The 17,533-nt window shown below is 40.4% G+C and overlaps 1 protein-coding gene across 10 annotated transcripts in view; it reads right to left on the bottom strand.

Annotated features, from left to right (window-relative positions):
- Positions 1 to 499: 499 nt before the first annotated feature.
- FRYL (FRY like transcription coactivator) overlaps positions 500 to 17,533 on the bottom strand; it is a 505,173-nt gene continuing 488,139 nt past the window's right edge. For 6 of the 10 annotated variants that reach the window (XM_040334951.1, XM_040334921.1, XM_040334929.1 and 3 more), the window contains 6 exons: positions 16,970 to 17,068; positions 12,500 to 12,568; positions 10,923 to 10,940; positions 6,393 to 6,503; positions 4,776 to 4,972; positions 500 to 2,651 (listed from right to left, as the gene is read on the bottom strand). In XM_040334951.1, coding sequence (XP_040190885.1) covers positions 2,393 to 2,651; positions 4,776 to 4,972; positions 6,393 to 6,503; positions 10,923 to 10,940; positions 12,500 to 12,568; positions 16,970 to 17,068 — 753 coding nt within the window. In that variant the 3' untranslated portion in view covers positions 500 to 2,392. The remainder of the gene's footprint in view (positions 2,652 to 4,775; positions 4,973 to 6,392; positions 6,504 to 10,922; positions 10,941 to 12,499; positions 12,569 to 16,969; positions 17,069 to 17,533) is intronic. The other 4 variants (XM_040334924.1, XM_040334925.1, XM_040334956.1 and 1 more) reach the window with 1 other exon arrangement.

Here is a 17,533-nt window from a genome sequence, read left to right as displayed (position 1 = left end):
TTACTAAAGGCAAATCTACTTTGCACTACAAGTGCACTCACTGTAATTCTGAGGGGTAGATCTGAAATGAGAGGAAGCTCTGCTGATTTTATCATCCAATCATGTGCAAGCAAAAATGCTGGTTTTTATTTTCCGTGCATGTCCCCCTCTACAGTGACTTTACTTCCAAGTGCACTTGTAGTGCAAAGAGGATTTGTCTTCAGTAAATAAACCCCAATGTATATTGAAACAAAAATCACACAGGTAAAGAGCATTTCAGCTTTACTAACTGAATTCCTCTTACCCTGCAGGTTTTATTTCTGCTCATACGGCTGTATTTTAATAAATATATATAACAGCTAGCCCAGATTTGTTCACAGAAATGATTGTAAAACAATAAAACCCCCAGCTTGAAGTGTAGGCAGAAAACTGTGGAAAGGACACATCGGGGAAAATAAAGGTGGGGGTGCATGAGGCCAACTTTGACCATAACTGTTTAGGCAGAAAAGGAAAACCAATGTAACATATGCAATGTTTTTTATTGTTAACCAAAAAGAAAAACTGTTAAGATGATGCAAGTAAAAATGTATTGCACTGCGAAATAAAACTAGCTCTCCCCAGTAAGCAATATTTATACTAAGTATGCCATTTACAATACCACATGCCCCGTGCAATGTTCTCCAGGGGGAGGAAATACAGTGACTGCTCAATGTGACGTTTACTTAGAGGAGACAGTTGTCCCCCTGGGTTCCTGTGGCTCTGTAAGGGGACATTTTGCTTACAGGATCATGTCTTGCCATCATTGACAGTGCTCTGTGTCTAACCTTTAACCTCTTCAAGCCAAGGTGACCTCTCTACTCCAGTCTACCAGTTCCGAGTGTTACAGTTAGCACATATTTAAACAGCAGAATTCAGGCTTTCGAGGGGGTCCACTGGCCCCAGCAAAAGGCAACACTAAATATGACCTTTATATGAAAGGCTACATATCTTTGTGCAAAGAAATATAATCTTATCTTTTATAATCACAGTGGATAAAACGTATAAAATGCGGAATTTTCCTTTTCGTCACAAGTACCCTGCAACTACATTCATATATTTTACAAAAATAATAATGTTTGTGGTGTATACAGAAATGGTTTATTTTTTGTGCTGCTTTTTTTTTTCCTCCTTTTTACAATGAACTGGTATTGCCAATGTTGTATGTATTTTTTTGGTAGCTTTTCTTGTTTTATTCTTCAACAATTCCCTCAATAATGAATAAGTTATTTAAAAAAAAAAAGGAAAGAACAAAATAAGGAATCGTCAATACTTTTGTCATTTGACCATCCCTGTTCTATATCATAGAATACAAATTCTACATCAACATGTCCACCAATGAAGGTGTCCTTTCAACACCACTGCCGAAAGGGTTAACAGAAGCTATGTACACTGGTCATTCTAGAACAGTGCATTGCACACATATACAAGAAAAATACTGGTTTTATCCCCAGATCCTAGAATATATACAGAATAAAATAAGTTATCTAGTGAGAGCTGCTGTTGGGCAGCATATATCTAAATATACATTATTAAAGTCTCTGCAGGCAGCTACTTTTTGGTTAGTTATCAGTATTTATACCATAAGCACTGGTCAGAGAACTGAGCAGCATCTAATAAAATTAAGTTTTGTTTTTTTTCGTCTTTTTTTTTTGTTTTTCTTTAGAAATATCGAGGAAAGCTCGGTTTAAAATAATTAAATGTACTACCATTTACAAGCTATGGGTTGTTAGATCTAATAAAATAAAATTTATCCAAAAATAATGTTGCAGAACTCTTTGAGGCATGCGTGGAGACTATGTACACACATTCATACCAAAAACACAACCAAAAAGGTCCCGTCTGTTACCCATCTGCTTAGGCAGGACAACAAAAGAGCAAAAGGAGAAAATAAAAGGACAAACGTATCAAACATAAATAATGAGCTCAATGGTTTCCACAGTCTTTATAAGTCATCTGCCAAAGTCACACGGGACAGTCTTGACACTGTACATATTTAGCAGGCTTCAGACTCAAGTGACCGCGACCAGAAGTCCACCGTCTTTCCCCATGGATCCAGTCTCCGTATTGCCACCGCTTATTTATATACATCATGTTAGCCCTTTTGCTTGTGGATGGTACATTCTATATGTAACAGAACGGGATAAAATAGCTTCTACTGTCACATACATTTTACAGAACGAGAGCATCCATCACATTCCGCTGCTAGGTTTGGGGGAATAGGGAAGGGGGATTCTGAAAGTCCCACTTGCTGGAGTTCAGAACAGTCATGAAAAAGGATGAAACTCAAAGACATACAGTAAATATCAAAAGGTGCTTCATATTATCTTTAGACGTCCAGTGCTTTCATTTTCGAGGCTTTCTTAGTAGCTGGTGCTCAAATGTCAGTGCTCACCATACCGGTGACAGGCTTGGCTTTAGATAGGAGTTGGTAGGACTGCACCATACGTAGTGACATTCGGATTTCTACATTTAGCTCCATCAGTTTAGAACTGGCTTTGGACATGTCCTGCTTGGAGCCAACAATGGCAAAGCTGCCAGTCTGGCCCAGAGTTTGATGACGGAAATATATATGCAGCAGAGTTTGGATCGGATTGTCTTCTGAGCTGCCAAAGATATCATTGGGCCAGATAGTCCTAGAAAGCAATAGAAAAAAAAAAGAATTATGATGGCACAGGAACAAGCACTCTAGAAACACCACAGTGTTTCATCTCTTCAAAACAAAAACAGTTTTTTTTTCAGTACACATTTTAACTAGACATCAATATGTCAGTGTATATGGAAAGAAAGTGACTTGGTACTCAAAATCGTAACTCCAGCTAAAATATTTTTTAAATAAAAAACTGCATCTTCGGTATTACCATTTGGGTATCTTTTGAAGATACCTTTGATCCGTTTTTACCGCGATTTGCGTTTTGCATTTATTTTACTTTTTTTTGGGCAATATGTTGTTGGGCAGATAAAAAAATGCAAAACACTGCAAAAACGTACTTCATGCTTTTCTGCAGCTTGTCCATTGAACCAAATAAAAAGCACCGTTTTGCGTTTAAAAAAGTCCATGAACCTTTCAAGAAACGCAGAGGCTGAAAAAAACATAGGGGTGAACACGTCCCATAGCAAACCATGTTAAATGAACTGTGGTGCATTTCTGCAAAAAGCACCAAAACACATAGGAGCAGATCCACAGAGGAATTACGCCGGTGTATCTCTTGATACGCCGCGTAATTTCAAATTTTGCACGTCGTATCTTTGTTTTGTATCTACAAAACAAGATACGATGGCATCTCGGATGGATCCGACAGGCGTACGTCTTGGTACGCCGTCGGATCTTAGGTAAAATTTTTCGGCGGCCGCTAGGTGGCGTTTCCGTCAAATTCCGCGTCGAGTATGCAAATTAGCTAGTTACGGCGATCCACAAACGTACGTCCGGCGCATTTTTTTTTACGTCGTTTGCAGTCAGCTTTTTCCGGCGTATAGTTAAACCTGCTATTATGAGGCATACTCAATGTTAAGTATGGCCGCCGTTCCCGCCTCGCATTTTGAATTTTTTACGTCGTTTGCGTAAGTCGTTCGCGAATAGGGATTTGCGTAGAATCACGTCACTCGTCGTAAACATTGGCTTGTTCCGGTTTCATTTCGAGCATGCGCAGTGGGATACCCCCACGGACGGCGCATGCGCGGTTAAAAAATGTTTTTGTTTACGTCGGGTCACAACGTATTTACATAAAACACGCCCCCATCACAGATATTTGAATGCCGCGCCATTACGCCGCCAAAGTTACACTACGCCGCCGTAACTTACGGCGCGCATTCTTTGTGGATTTGAAAAAAATTAAATAAGTTACGGCGGCGTCGTGTATCTTAGATACGATGCGCCCGGCGGCGAGAAGCGCCGATCTACATGGATCTGCCCCATAGTGTGAACTGAGCCTTATTACGCCATAAAGACAAACATTTTTGCTGGAGTTCTACTTAAATGTGACAAGCTACCAGTAGAATGGCAGCCCATATGGGATCCTCCAGCTGTTGAAGAACTACACGCCCCATGAGGCATTGTAAAACTCTGACATTCACATGACTAAGCATGATGGGAATTGTAGTTCCTGAATCACTGAAGGGCCGTAGTTTGAAGACTAAATAAGTAAATTAATCATTTTGAAATGTATAATGTTGGCCTCTATAAAAACGGCAATTGTCATGGATGATGATGACGACATCCAAGTGGTTATAAAACTGGTGGCTGCCATGTTAACTGTGAATTCATGCCAACTACACATTTAAAAAAAAAAATTTAATCACAAGAAAGATTTTAGTCAACCAATTTCAAAAAAGGCCTTCAAACTCGCCTTATGTATAGAAAATTCCACAGAGAGGACCTAAAGATGACCCATTGCAATCGCAACAGAAATAACACTAGATCCATGCTTATCAATTTCATCCCTTCGTAGTGGTTTGGTTCATAAATATACGCAATAATTTATTGCTCTATCACATCTATGATTTCTATCCATTACATTTTTGTGCTGGTTTACAAGACGTCTACCATCAACCTCCAGCTTGGTCAGGGTGACAAGGAGTAAATCAGGAAGAGCAGAACACAAATTGCCATCATCGCTACTAATGTATTTTCACTTCAATTACACCGTTTAAATCCAAAACACATCCAAATGCCCCTGAAAAAGAACTTCACAGAAGGACCTTCTATTAAGCCACACACTCTTGGTCAGATATAATAGTAATGAAGCAAATTTTTACCATACCTGAATGCCTTGACTTGTGCAATGGCTGACACAAATTCCTTTCCTCTAAGGGCCTCAATGAGAGAGTGGACAGCAGCCTCGGCGCTCGCTTGGTAAAAATCAGAGAAGTCACAATCCTCAATGCCGATGTCAGTGCTGGCTTCTGCTTCTTTCAGAAATGCCTCCAGCTGACACAGCTCCTCTGACATGTTTATGACCTGTGAAATGTATAAAAGTAGATGTAAACCGCCATACAAACTGACACTTAACTGCCATTTCAACAGCCATTTTTTATATTTAAAAAACTAAAGCTTTCATGAACAAAATTCCTGGCGATCCTGCCATGTCTTGTTCAGGCACATCCTGTCATAGGGTAATAATGCTCTGTACATGCCCCCCATAGGGTAATAATGCTCTGTACATGCCCCCCCCCCCCACACTTACGTAGGAATGGTCTGCTGTTGTTATCAGAAAACCTACAATGAGAAATGCCATGCACCCATTGCTGGAGCACATGATGTAGACAGGAAGAGACTGCAAAGAGGCAACTGGATATCAACAGCACTGAGAAATAAAGAAGCCCACCAAACGCAGCCAAAAAATACATGCATCAATTATTCTGACACAGACAACACTAAAAAACAGACAGCTATTCTAACCCCTCAATTCTCTATTAAAATTGCCTTTTCTACTGTTCCCTTTCATCATGGACTATCAAGTCTTTCACAGACTGAACTTCCTGCAGCCAGGATGACGGTGTGTCAGGTAAGCACAGTGGGCCAGATTCACAAAAGAGATACGATGGCGTATCTCCCGATATGCGGTTGTATCTCTGTTTCTATCTATGCGACTGATTCATAGAATCAGTTATGCATAGATATCCATAAGATCCGACAGGTGTAATTGTTTTACACTGTCGGATCTTAGGATGCAGTACTGCGGCCGCCGCTGGGGGGAGTTTGCGTCGTAAACCAGCGTCGGGTATGCAAATTAAGAGTTACGGCGATCCACGACGGATTTTCGCGTTCGCTACGTCGCCGCTAGTCTAGTTTCCCGTCGCAAAGTTAGTCGTCGTTTTTGGTGCCTTAACTTTACACAGCAATCGTATTGCTGTATAAAGTATGGCCGTCGTTCCCGCGTCGAAATTTAAAAATGAACGTCGTTTGCGTAAGCCGTCCGGGAATACGGAGAAAAGCACGACGGGAATTGCAAAAACGGAGCATGTGCAGTAGGTCCGGCGCAGGAGCGCGCCTAATTTACATGGAATACGCCCATTTGAATTGGCCCGCCTTGCGCCGGACGTATTTACGATACACTGCCGCAAGTTTCCAGGTAAGTGCTTTGTGGATCGGGCACTAAAACTGGAAACTTGCGGCGGTGTAACGTAAACGGGTTATGTTACACGGCCGCAAATGTATGTGAATCTGGCCCAGTGTACCTATGAGTAAATAGTTTTAACTCCACGACAGCCTCCTTGGGGCTGACAAATAAGCTTTAAGCAAATAAGGTGACAGCACAAATAACCATTGTTTAAGGACTTCTTGATATAATAGTGACCACAATCTTTTTGAAACCACCAATCTATATTTCCCAACCAATGCACACATCTCCATGCTATTTGGCCTTTGGCCACCATACCTCTGTCTCTTTCTTAATAGTATCCACTTGATTGATGAGCTTGCAGTAGGCCTGGAAGAGCAGCAGCAGTTGGAAGTGCAGTTTGTAAAGCCTTCGGCACATCTCAAGCTCCTAGACAACATGGAGGAATTGCAAGACGTGATTTTGGTGTACTAGTCCTACATAATAGACTATAATCAAATGTTGTTACTGGTTAATGCAAGGAAGAAAAGGGCAGGCATCTAATGATTACAAAGGGTCAAGAACTGTGTTAAATAAAATAAAAAACACATGGAAATGGCCTTGCTAAGGGAATCAGACGTGCTACTTAGAAAACAGCAGCCGGTTAGATTCATTTCATGAGGAAGACTAATAAGCAAGCCAACAAAAAGAGAGAACTAGACCTAAGTTATATCATACTGATTCTAGCAGTATGTGCATGTAGTACTGTACTTACTACACAAGTAGAAGGGAAACCAATTCAGTATATAGATCACTGTCTACCCACTACTACTATTAGAGGCTTTTCCTAGGTTTCTCTGTATACTTGAACCAGTTGCTGGGCTTCTTGAAGGCTCATGCATACTGCTATTTTGCAGCGACTGGGTCATAAAAAAATATATAGGCATTACCCTTGTTTTCTTTTCCCCCAATACTTAAGGTATTTCATAAGCAGCTAATTAAAGCCTTGGTGCCCAGACAAAATTTATTAGCTTTATTATGCAACCGTCAACTTGCCAATAACTCTATGCCTAATTTGCCTACCAACATTTTTAAAGGGCATATACCGTATATACTCGAGTATAAGCCGACCCAAATATAAGCCGAGGCACCTAATTTTACCACAAATAACTGGGAAAACGTACTAACTCAAGTATAAGCCTAGGGTGTCCATCTGCATGCCTCACTGTGTCCATGACTAGACTGATGTTTAACATGGGAGTCTATGGAAGGGGTGCCCGGCTTTGAAAAATCGGTGCTCCCCAGCCGTAGGTCCCCCAGACAACATACTTTGTACACTTGTAGAGGAGAAATGGGGCTACATGTGCGTCAAGTTCCGGGGTCCAGGGGACCCATGACCGGCCGGTACCGGGTCCCCAAACTTACCGGAGAAATTACCGTTTAACATGGGAGTCTATGGAAGGGGTGCCTGGCTTTGAAAAATCGGTGCTCCTCGGCCGTATGTCCCCCGGACAACAAACTTTGCACACTTGTAGAGGAACAATGGGGCTAAATGTGTGCCAGGGGACCTACAGCCGGCCAGTACCAGGTCCCAAAAGTCCAGGAGATCAGGCACAAAAAGGTGACTCGAGTATAAGCCGAGGGGGGCATTTTCAGCACAAAAAAAATTGCTGAAAAACTCGGCCTCTACTCCAGTATATACGGTAATGCTTTTATTTGGTGCACTGCTCTAATAAAAATCCTGCTCACAATTTTATAAGCGGACAAAATGTGCAAAAGACAAGCTTAACTGTTATTTTACTTAATCAAAATACTGCAGTATAGTGCAGTGCAGCCAACAAAGGAGAGATTTCTATTGACTGTGAGGTTGCAGTAGCAGGGCGTTACCTTGCTAGTTTTGGAAGCAAGCTAGCAAAACCATAGGACATAGTTGGGGTTTACCAATTCTGTTCCTGGTAAGCTGTCGTCAGCAATAGGATTGCTAGTGTGGCATGAACATAAAAAAAGAGCCGAAAAGGACAGCAGCATGTGTTGATGATGGCTGTTTGAACTTACTTTTTTATTAATATGTTGCAGATTAAAGAGGTACTCCAATAAGCACTATTGCATCTAAATAGTTCCTTTAACAAAACCCAACAGCAAATTTAGAGAAAATGAATAACTATTGTGTAAAAATCCTACTATTTGTTTTCTTGTGAAAAAAAAAAAAATCCTACTATTTGTAACAGTGTTTCCCAAAATGTTCATATTTTAAGGATAGTCATACAGGAAGCCAATTAGTATGGCAACCGATCTGTGTGCCTTTGGTGTGACTTGAGGATAGGTTTTAAACACAATATTTTTTAGTCTGTGTATATTTCTAACAGTCAGACACAGTAGAATTACAATATGAAATCATTCAATCACATTTTTTTTTAGGAAGCATGGCATCCCTTGCATACCATCCAATGTGAGTAGGCTGTGTGTGTGTCCTTGAACTGCTAGACAAAGCTATGTGCATAGCAAATATATGATCTGCCAAACAAACTAGAGATATGTATTTGCCAGGGATTCTGTTGAAGCCATAGTTTATATACAGAGGGTAAAATAAAGTATTGAACACGTTACCATTTTTCTAGGTAAATATATTTCTAAAGGTGACATTACATTTTCACCACATGTCGGTACACGCAGGCACAGTTTACCCTCTATTTTCAGGGTAAAAAAGTGAGTGTTATACTCCAATAAATACAGTAATAAATAGATTTTAGTTAACGTGTTTTAATATTCATTTTTCCCTGTGTCATTCCATTTTATTACACACAACTTAATTTGCGAACTTTTTTTGTTTGGGTTTCTTTGTATGTATGGATTGCATGGGTTGCAATCCATACATACAAAGAAACCCAAACAAAAAAAGTTTGCAAATTAAGTTGTGTGTAATAAAATGGAATGACACAGGGAAAAATGAATATTAAAACACGTTAACTAAAATCTATTTATTACTGTATTTATTGGAGTATAACACTCACCTTTTTACCCTGAAAATAGAGGGTAAACTGTGCCTGCGTGTTATACGCAGGGGGCTGTGGAATATTTTATTTACGGAAACTTCCCTTTTAAAGTTAGGGTGCGTGTTATACGCCTGTGCGTGTTAAACGCCGATAAATACAGTACTTCGTACAAAATCTTTTATTGGTAATGAAGGCTTCAAGACACCTCCTGTATGGAGAAACTAGTCACATTGCTCAGGTATGACTTTGGCCCATTCTTCCAGTCGTTAAATCTTGAAGGTTATGTGGGCGTCTTCTATGAAGTTTTCCTTTCTTTGAAACCATTTGAGAGTTTCCTTGGCATTGGGATCATTGTCTTGCTGAAATGTCCACTCTCATTTCATCTTCATCATTCTGATAGATGGCAGCAGATTTTTATCAAGAATGTCTTGGTACATTTTTCCATTCATCCTTCCTTCAAAGACATGAAGTTTGCCAGTACCGTATGCTGAAAAACGGCCCCACACCATGATGTTCCGCCTCCAAACTTCACTGTTGGTATGTTGTTTTTTTTTGGGGTGATGTGCCATTTGACCTCCAAACGTGGTGTGTATTACTACCTTCCTCAGAGTTTAATTTTGGTCTCACCTGACCAGACTATATTCTCCCAGTATGTCACAGGCTTGTCTAAATGTTGTGCAGCAAACTTTAAACGAGCTTCAACATGCTTTTTCTTCAGCAATGGAATCTCACGTGGTGCATACAGGCCGTGATGGTACTTATTCTTTCTGAAGCTCTCCATAAGTGGTCCTTGGCTCTTGGACAACTGTTTTAATAATTATTTTCACTGCTCTGTCAGAAATCTTGCGAGAAAAACCTGGCCATGGCCGGTTTATGGTGAAATTATGTTCTTTCCACTTCCAGGTTATGGTCCCAACAGTGCTTACTGGAACATTCAGAAGTTCTGTAACCAATGTCATCAGTATGTTTTGCAACAATAACGTTGAAAAAGTCCTGAGAGAGTCCTTTGCTTTTACCCATCATGAGAGGTTTCGTGTGTGACACCTTGGTAATGAGACACCTTTTTATAGGCCATCAGTTGAGACTGAACTAGCTGATATTAATTTGAACTGACATGGGGATGATTGCTTTCTAATTACTGATAAATTTCAGCTGGTGTCTTGGCTTTCCTGGCTTTTTTGCACCTACCTTTCTTTACGTGTTCAATACTTTTTGTTTGTGTCATTCAATTTTTTTACGCATTACTTAAATTCTGAACTTATCCATTTTGTTTTTGTGGTGACGTGTTTTATACTTATTTTACCTTCTGCATTTCCCTTCCTTTCTCCTACAGGTTCTGCTCTGGGGCATTATATTAGTTATACACCAACAGCTGTGTTGGTTGGGTTTTCATATTCAGTTGCATATTCGGGGCACATCTAGGTCATGCAAATGCATATTTTAGTTTTGGCTTAATATTAAGTTTTTTTGTTTACTAGGCCGTTTTTCTACTTTTCTGTTTTTGTACTACTGGTAGGCAGCATCCAAGCCTTACAAGTAAGAAAGGTGTTATGGTAGAAGAAGAAAGGCTATCAGAATACTACTTTGTGGATACTGCCCTTTAATAAAATGGAGGTTCTCTTCATTTTCAGTATATCCTAACACATTTATTGTAACAAGATGATGATAATAACCAGAATGGCAAGACAAATCTCAGAAACTACATATGAGCAAGGAGATTTTAATGAGCAGTCAACAGTATATGGACAAAGACTATGCAGACCTAGCGCACACTGTAATCTTACAATGGCAAGACGTTGCTAGCTCAACAAATGGACAAGACAGGTGATCTGATCTGACATGTTAAGTATTGGATAAATGGAGAACCATCACTTACTGCTAGAACTTCCATTTGCTAAGCAAGAAGGAGAGCAGGTCACAAAAACACAAAGAAAGAAAGAGACGGAAAGTTAGTTACTGTATACTCTGAGAACTTCGGGCAAACAGACAGTAATGTCTTAACAGCTTCTCTCTAAAAGCGAGATCGCCTGAGTAGTATTATACCGGCAATAAGAGCCTAAAGGAGGCATGTGCTAAAATCAAGACCAAATTATTTTCTAAGAGACTACTTAACAAGCCCTGTAAACACTATTGAAGGCATCCCACAGTGGCTGAACATAACCGATTGCCAAGATGCTATTTCCCAAAGGATAATACAACCCATTAATAATAATTACTTTTTGCATGGAAATGGCTGGGTTTACATTCAGCCAAGAAAATTGAAAAAAAAAAAAAAAAATCAATAGTTATAAATCTCCTATATGGTGAAATTCTAATTCAAATCATAAACACAGTAACCAAACCCCTCTGAGATTCACTTTATTTCTACAACATCATGTTCCGTGGTGCATTACAGAAACTAAACCTAATTTCAGTAGGAGCCAATTAACCTACCATGTTTTCTGGATATGGGGTGAGAGAACTGAACATCTGCCCAGCTTAGGCATTTCACTCACTCTAAACATTTATTCGGTGGGAAGGGACAGATTACTCCATTATGTATAAACAGTCTAGATTGGTAATGTCAGCAAGAGAAAGGACAGTATGGGATCTTTGCAATCAATCCAGTCAAATTTTTGAGGGTGTGGCATTATTTTCTAAGAATGCCAAGAAAATGGACCAAATAGCATAATAAATCTTCACAAAGGGTATTATCTGTATAGGAAGGACAGCACCATTCTCTGCAGTTAGTCTTCTGCTATGTCTTCTTGAAGATGGCACACATCAGCAAGATTAAAGTGCTTCTAAAGGCTCAAGGTTTTTTTTTTACCTTCATGCATTCTATGCATGAAAATGAAAAACCTTCTGTGTGCAGTAGCCCCCAAATGAAATCCAGCGATGTGCACAAGAGCCTTGGCTCTCTGCGGACTCGATCTCATTGGCTGAAACAGCTAGTCAAACAGTCAATCATAGCCAGTGAGCCAATAAGAAGAGAGGGGGTAGGGCCGAGCCTTGGCTCTGTGTTTGAACGGACAAGCAGAGCAGCGGTTCAGGTTCAAGCCTGCTTGGGTGACCCCACAGCAAGTGGTTTGCTCCGGGGGCACTTGGCAGGAGGGAGGGGCCAGGAGCACCAGAAAAGAGGAGGATCTGGGCTGCTCAGTGGAAAATCATTGCACAGAGCAGGGAAGTATGACATGTTTGTTTGTATGTGCACCTACAGGCAATCTGTTATCTACCAAAGGCTAAAGGTTTTAGGGTTCTTTAATCATGCACACCGGCTATAGAGGGTCCAGGATACACAATACACCTAGACCTAGTTATTGCTACGTGTGTGAAGAAATATAACAAAACCTATTATTCTAATTAATGCTTTTTATACCTCCAGGGAAAGGAGTTTATTCTGTCCACACCCTGCACATCCAAATTTACAATAATTCCTACTAGCTGAGTTTGAATATAACTAGGTCAGCTTACCTGGGTTTCTGTATTGGGAACATGACTGCCATCTCCAGAACGGAATGTTTTCTTGCAATTTTCCAGCCACTGTAATCAAACACACAAGACATATTACAATTAACAGCTCGGTCTTAACTGACTACATACAACAAAGGATATGGATAAAGAATAACGAATAAGCAATTCTAGGCAAAAGGTAAATGCACACAGTGAGCTACTAATGCTATCGTGCCAACATGAACTAAAATAAACTCGGCGAATTCACTCCCTCAGGCTGCATTCACACCTAGACGTATGTTACCGCGGCGTATTTTGGCGCGACAAATTGCAGCGTTTTGTCCCGCGATTTGCCGCGGTAACATACACAGGAGGGGTGACAACATTGTCAGCTATGGCCGAACGCCAAAAGCCGCCTGAAAAAAAGGTCCGGGACTTGTTTTCAGGCGGCAGGCGTACGGCGTGGAGATGTGAACCATCTCCATAGCCGACAATGTAAACTCACCCCTCCAGCGTATCAGGGGCTGCTGCGGCGTCGCGCTACAGGCGTATATACACCTTGGTGTGAATGGGCACTTAATCTGAATTTTCGCATGGGGCAGACTCAGGCTGCAATCCGCTTGCTAAGCAGTGGGTCAGTCTGCTGATGCTCGTTGAGCAGGCGGATGACAGGTCCTTGTCTGCTACACTTATACAGAGTGGACACAGCCCGCTCCCCTCATCTGTTTACACCCAACTGCCATCCGATTTGATGAACGGAAGGAGAACGGATCCCCATTAGTCTGTTTTTAGCATATCGGATGTAGGCGGGTGTAAACGAACACATGTCCGTTTACACCCGCTGCTCCAAAGGGGAGAATGGAGGTTCTGATTGGCTCCACCGGAAAATGGACAGGCAGACCAATTAAGAACATTCGTGTGAAAGGAGCCTTACCCTCTGCAGGAATTATGCAAACATTATACATACAGGGTAAGGAGATCAGGAAGCAGAGAGGATTCTATTTCCAGGAGCTTCTGACCTGTAACTTCCTCTATCACAATTCACATTTAAACTTACAAGGATTGAAATGGTTGATTGGTGACTGAGAAAAACTTTTGTCTTTTTTTATTTAAAAAATGACTGAATGCAGCCTCTTTTACAAAGTCCTCCACATGTCTATCCTTGGCTCAAATCCTGTTATTTTTGCCATTAAATGTGCATGATTACTGCAACACAGCAATTTTCTTTGGCACGAAGCGGGAAAATCTTAGTGTGATCCCCTAACTTAAATGCATCTATTAGAAATTTTGAAAATAGGTACAAGTAAAGGCTCCTGTCTAAACAAGTGCCAAATCCAGGAACTGTGTGATGCATAAGCCTCATAAAGTAAACGATATATTTTTTTACCTTTCCTGACCCAGCCAAATCCTCCGTTTAGGTCTCACATGCTTTCCCTCTAAGACACTGCAGCTCACAGTGGGAGGGTTTCAGCAACAGAGGCAGTGCTTCCAATACATACAGTGAGGAAAAGAGTATTTGATCCCCTGCCGATTTTGTCCACTGACAAAGAAATGATCAGCCTATTATTTTATTATAATTATTTTAACAGTGAGAAACAGAATAACAAAAAAATCCAGAAAACCGCATTTCAAAAAAAGTAAAAAAATAAGCCTACCATTTAAAGGGTCACTAAAGGATTTTTTTTTTTTAGCTAAATAGCTTCCTTTACCTTGCTGCAGTCCTGGTTTCATGTCCTCATTGTTCGTTTTTGCATTCATGTTGCTGTAAATCCTCTCTGTTCTGGACACTTCCTGGTTGCCTGTTTCCTGATGACCACAGTACTGGGAGATTTCTCACGGTGGTCACTAATCAAGTAGGTGTGAGTAAAACTAAACTGGATTGGTGCTGAGGAGTTTTAGACAAAGTATGACTGCTCTCTATTGGCTGACTGCCCTCTAGTGGCTCTCTGTACATCAGAGAACCAGGAAACAACAGCAAAAACGAAACTACACTGCAGGCACATTATATGATTGTTTTTTTTATCTATTTTTAATCATTTTTAAAAGGAATCAGTTAACTATTATGTCTCTATGCCCTGTAAACAGTCATTTCAGCAAAAAAAAAAAATTTCCTTTAGTGACCCTTTAAATTACAGACTGATCATTTCCTTGTCAGTGGGCAAACGTACAAAATCAGCAGGGGATCAAATACCTTTTTCCCCTCAAGGTAAATCAGTGGGCAGAGGCCTGGGTGTGGCCAGGTGCGGATTGATGTGCTACAGGCTTGAGAATGACAATTGATAATCCTAATAGCCATGCCCTCTGCAACATCTTCACATCCCACCATAGTGCAAGCAGGAAAAGCCTATAGAACTCTGAATTCAAGAAGAGTTCATCATTATCCCCACACATCACAGGAAGCTACATTAAGGTGGACTTCACTGGCAAGATAAACACGTATTTGAGGGACTTCTCAGGGGGACCAAGACAAAACTGTAAGTGCAGGTCCATTGATTATAAAGTTCAGCAGCATTTATTTTTATTTTTTCATGACAAGAACAAGCAGTATAAAGCAGCCCTAATAAAAAAAACACCAAACATATGAATGCTGCATTTAATGCATGAGTTATTTGGTCACATGACAGGTCCATAAAAATATAAGCAGGCTGCAGTGTTCATCACTTGTAACGTTATGATCCCTTATTTCCAGCTATTTATAGATTTCTTCATAGTAATCACTATAACCTCTGGCTAACCTTCAAGGACTGCAACAATGAGGAAAGAAGAATGTGTTTTCCTGGTCGGCTCAATTTAATAAAGGCTACTCACTTAGTGAATTAACCGCAGAAGTCTGCATTAGTGAGGGAGAAGGCGAAGGAAGGGCTCTCTGAGGAATACAGTGCCAGATTCAATTAGTGACATGCACCCAAAGTCCACCGCAAATCTTATTTTCTCCTGACAGCTGCCTTTATAGAATAAGTGCTCAGAACAAATAATGAACAGCCTCCTTCACAACCACACCATGATGTAGTGGGAGGAGTCATATATGCTGCCAACCTGTATTTTTCTATGCTGCCAACCTGTATTTTTTCTTTCAGGCAACAATCTAATGCAGAGCTCAGACTTTATGCAGATACTTTGCAATGACAAATCGTACTGTCCAGCATGATGATGCAGAGTCAGTGGTGACATTTCAGTAATAAATGTATTAACACCTAGGGGACAATTTATAAAAATTGGAAAAAAATTGAGTTGTTGCCTATAGTGATCAAATCCTTTGTTTTATTTCCCTAGGGCCGCTTAACTCCAGCTTTCTCTGTAGGGGATCTGTCCACTGATCCTCTGCTGAGCAGAGCGTGTGGATGATAGGTCTGTGTCCACCCAGTTTATGCAGAGTGGACATGGACACAACCCGCTCTGCTCTATAGGCAGTCGGATGTAAAACAGACCGGCTGTCCGTTTACATGTACTGCCCTCTGATCTGATCAGACAGAGGGGAATGGATCCCCTTCCGTTTGTTTTTTTGCCAGATTGGATTAGAGGTAGGTGGGTATAAAAGGACATAAGTCTGTTTACATCCGCCACTCCATAGAGGAGAATGGAGGGTCTGATCGGGTGTGCCTGAAAAACAGACAGGCGGACCCGATCGTATTTCTCATGTGAAAGGGGCCTTACTATGTGCAGCAACTGCATTGGTCCAATTTGTCCTTTCTCCACTTCTTATCTAGGATTTGGAATACACACAAAAAACCTATTGAATCAAATTAAAACAAGATTAGGTCACTGCAGTTGGCTGATACTGAAATGCAAAAAAAAAAAAAAAACAACTATTTTATTTATATACATTTAACCTGCATTGTTTACAACCAGTGCATACGTTTCCCGAGAGTAGACAATGCCGTGGAATAAGCAGCTCTGCATTTTCCAATAAACTATTTTCTGACCACTATGAGGTTTGCTGTGAAGCAAAACTCCAGCCTTATGTTCTGTCTTGCAACCTTGTACAGATGCCTCCTCTGTACTGAAATTGCTTATTCTGATGAGATGCTGCAGCAAGTCATTTTGAGCCCCTCTTTCTGGCTGGAGGCCATCCAGCATTATCTAACCATTTCCATTTGACATATACAGCAGATTGCAGAGCATGTTGGAGAATGACTTGCTGATTGCATCTGCTAAAAAAACAAAAAACAAAAAAAAACCTCTCTACTTGCATAGAGGGAAAGTTCCCCTCCTGAGTCATTGTCAATATAGAATCTGAATAGAAAAACTTAAATTACATAGCCTCTTTAGAGCATAGCACTAATACACGGTGAAGATACCAGCAGTTGCAGCCTCTAGTGCACCACCTACCTACTGTAGGTGGTTAATATGAAACATCCATATGCAATTTGGCATATTTATCTGACTAAAGAAAACAAATTTAGAGTCATTGTAGCGCCTGTAAAAATACATTGTACTTTTATCCAATTTCATCCATTCTCTAAATAAAGGCCGATAGACAGACATCAGTACCTGTTCTGCTGCCTCTCGTTTAACATTATATGTGTCCAAGTGTTCTTGTAGTTCTAAAACACTGAATTTCAAGGTCTCCAACAACCCACATGACATCAGCTAAAATAGAGAACGAAACGCCACATTATCAATGCAGTTCTATAAATATTGGGATACCAAACTTAATACTGAGATTACTGTATTACATACTGCATATAGTGCATTGTTAGCCTGTGCCTGCATGACACACATTGTTATAGGTTTATTATTGTGTAATGAAGTATTAACTGTGGATTGACACTAAACTGTTGAAAAATATGCCTTAGAGTGCCCAATCATCATACAATGGCTGCAGTCCCGCTTTCTTCAAATTGCACAGCTAGGTGAGGGGAAATATGTGTTCAAAAGATTTTTTTTTTTTTCTGTGTTAAGAACATCAAGAAATAGACAATATGAAATGCACAGGGTATAAGAATCTAAACAATAGGATTATACCAAAAATGTAACAGTGGCATAAGAATCACGATCCAGACACATTGGAAGTGTAATAAAGAGATCGGTGCTATCTTTCCATGCTTGACCAAG

The sequence above is a fragment of the Rana temporaria genome, chromosome 1 (genome assembly GCF_905171775.1).
Source record: "Rana temporaria chromosome 1, aRanTem1.1, whole genome shotgun sequence".
Taxonomy (NCBI): domain Eukaryota; kingdom Metazoa; phylum Chordata; class Amphibia; order Anura; family Ranidae; genus Rana; species Rana temporaria.
This window is presented reverse-complemented; position numbering and strand designations above follow the sequence as displayed.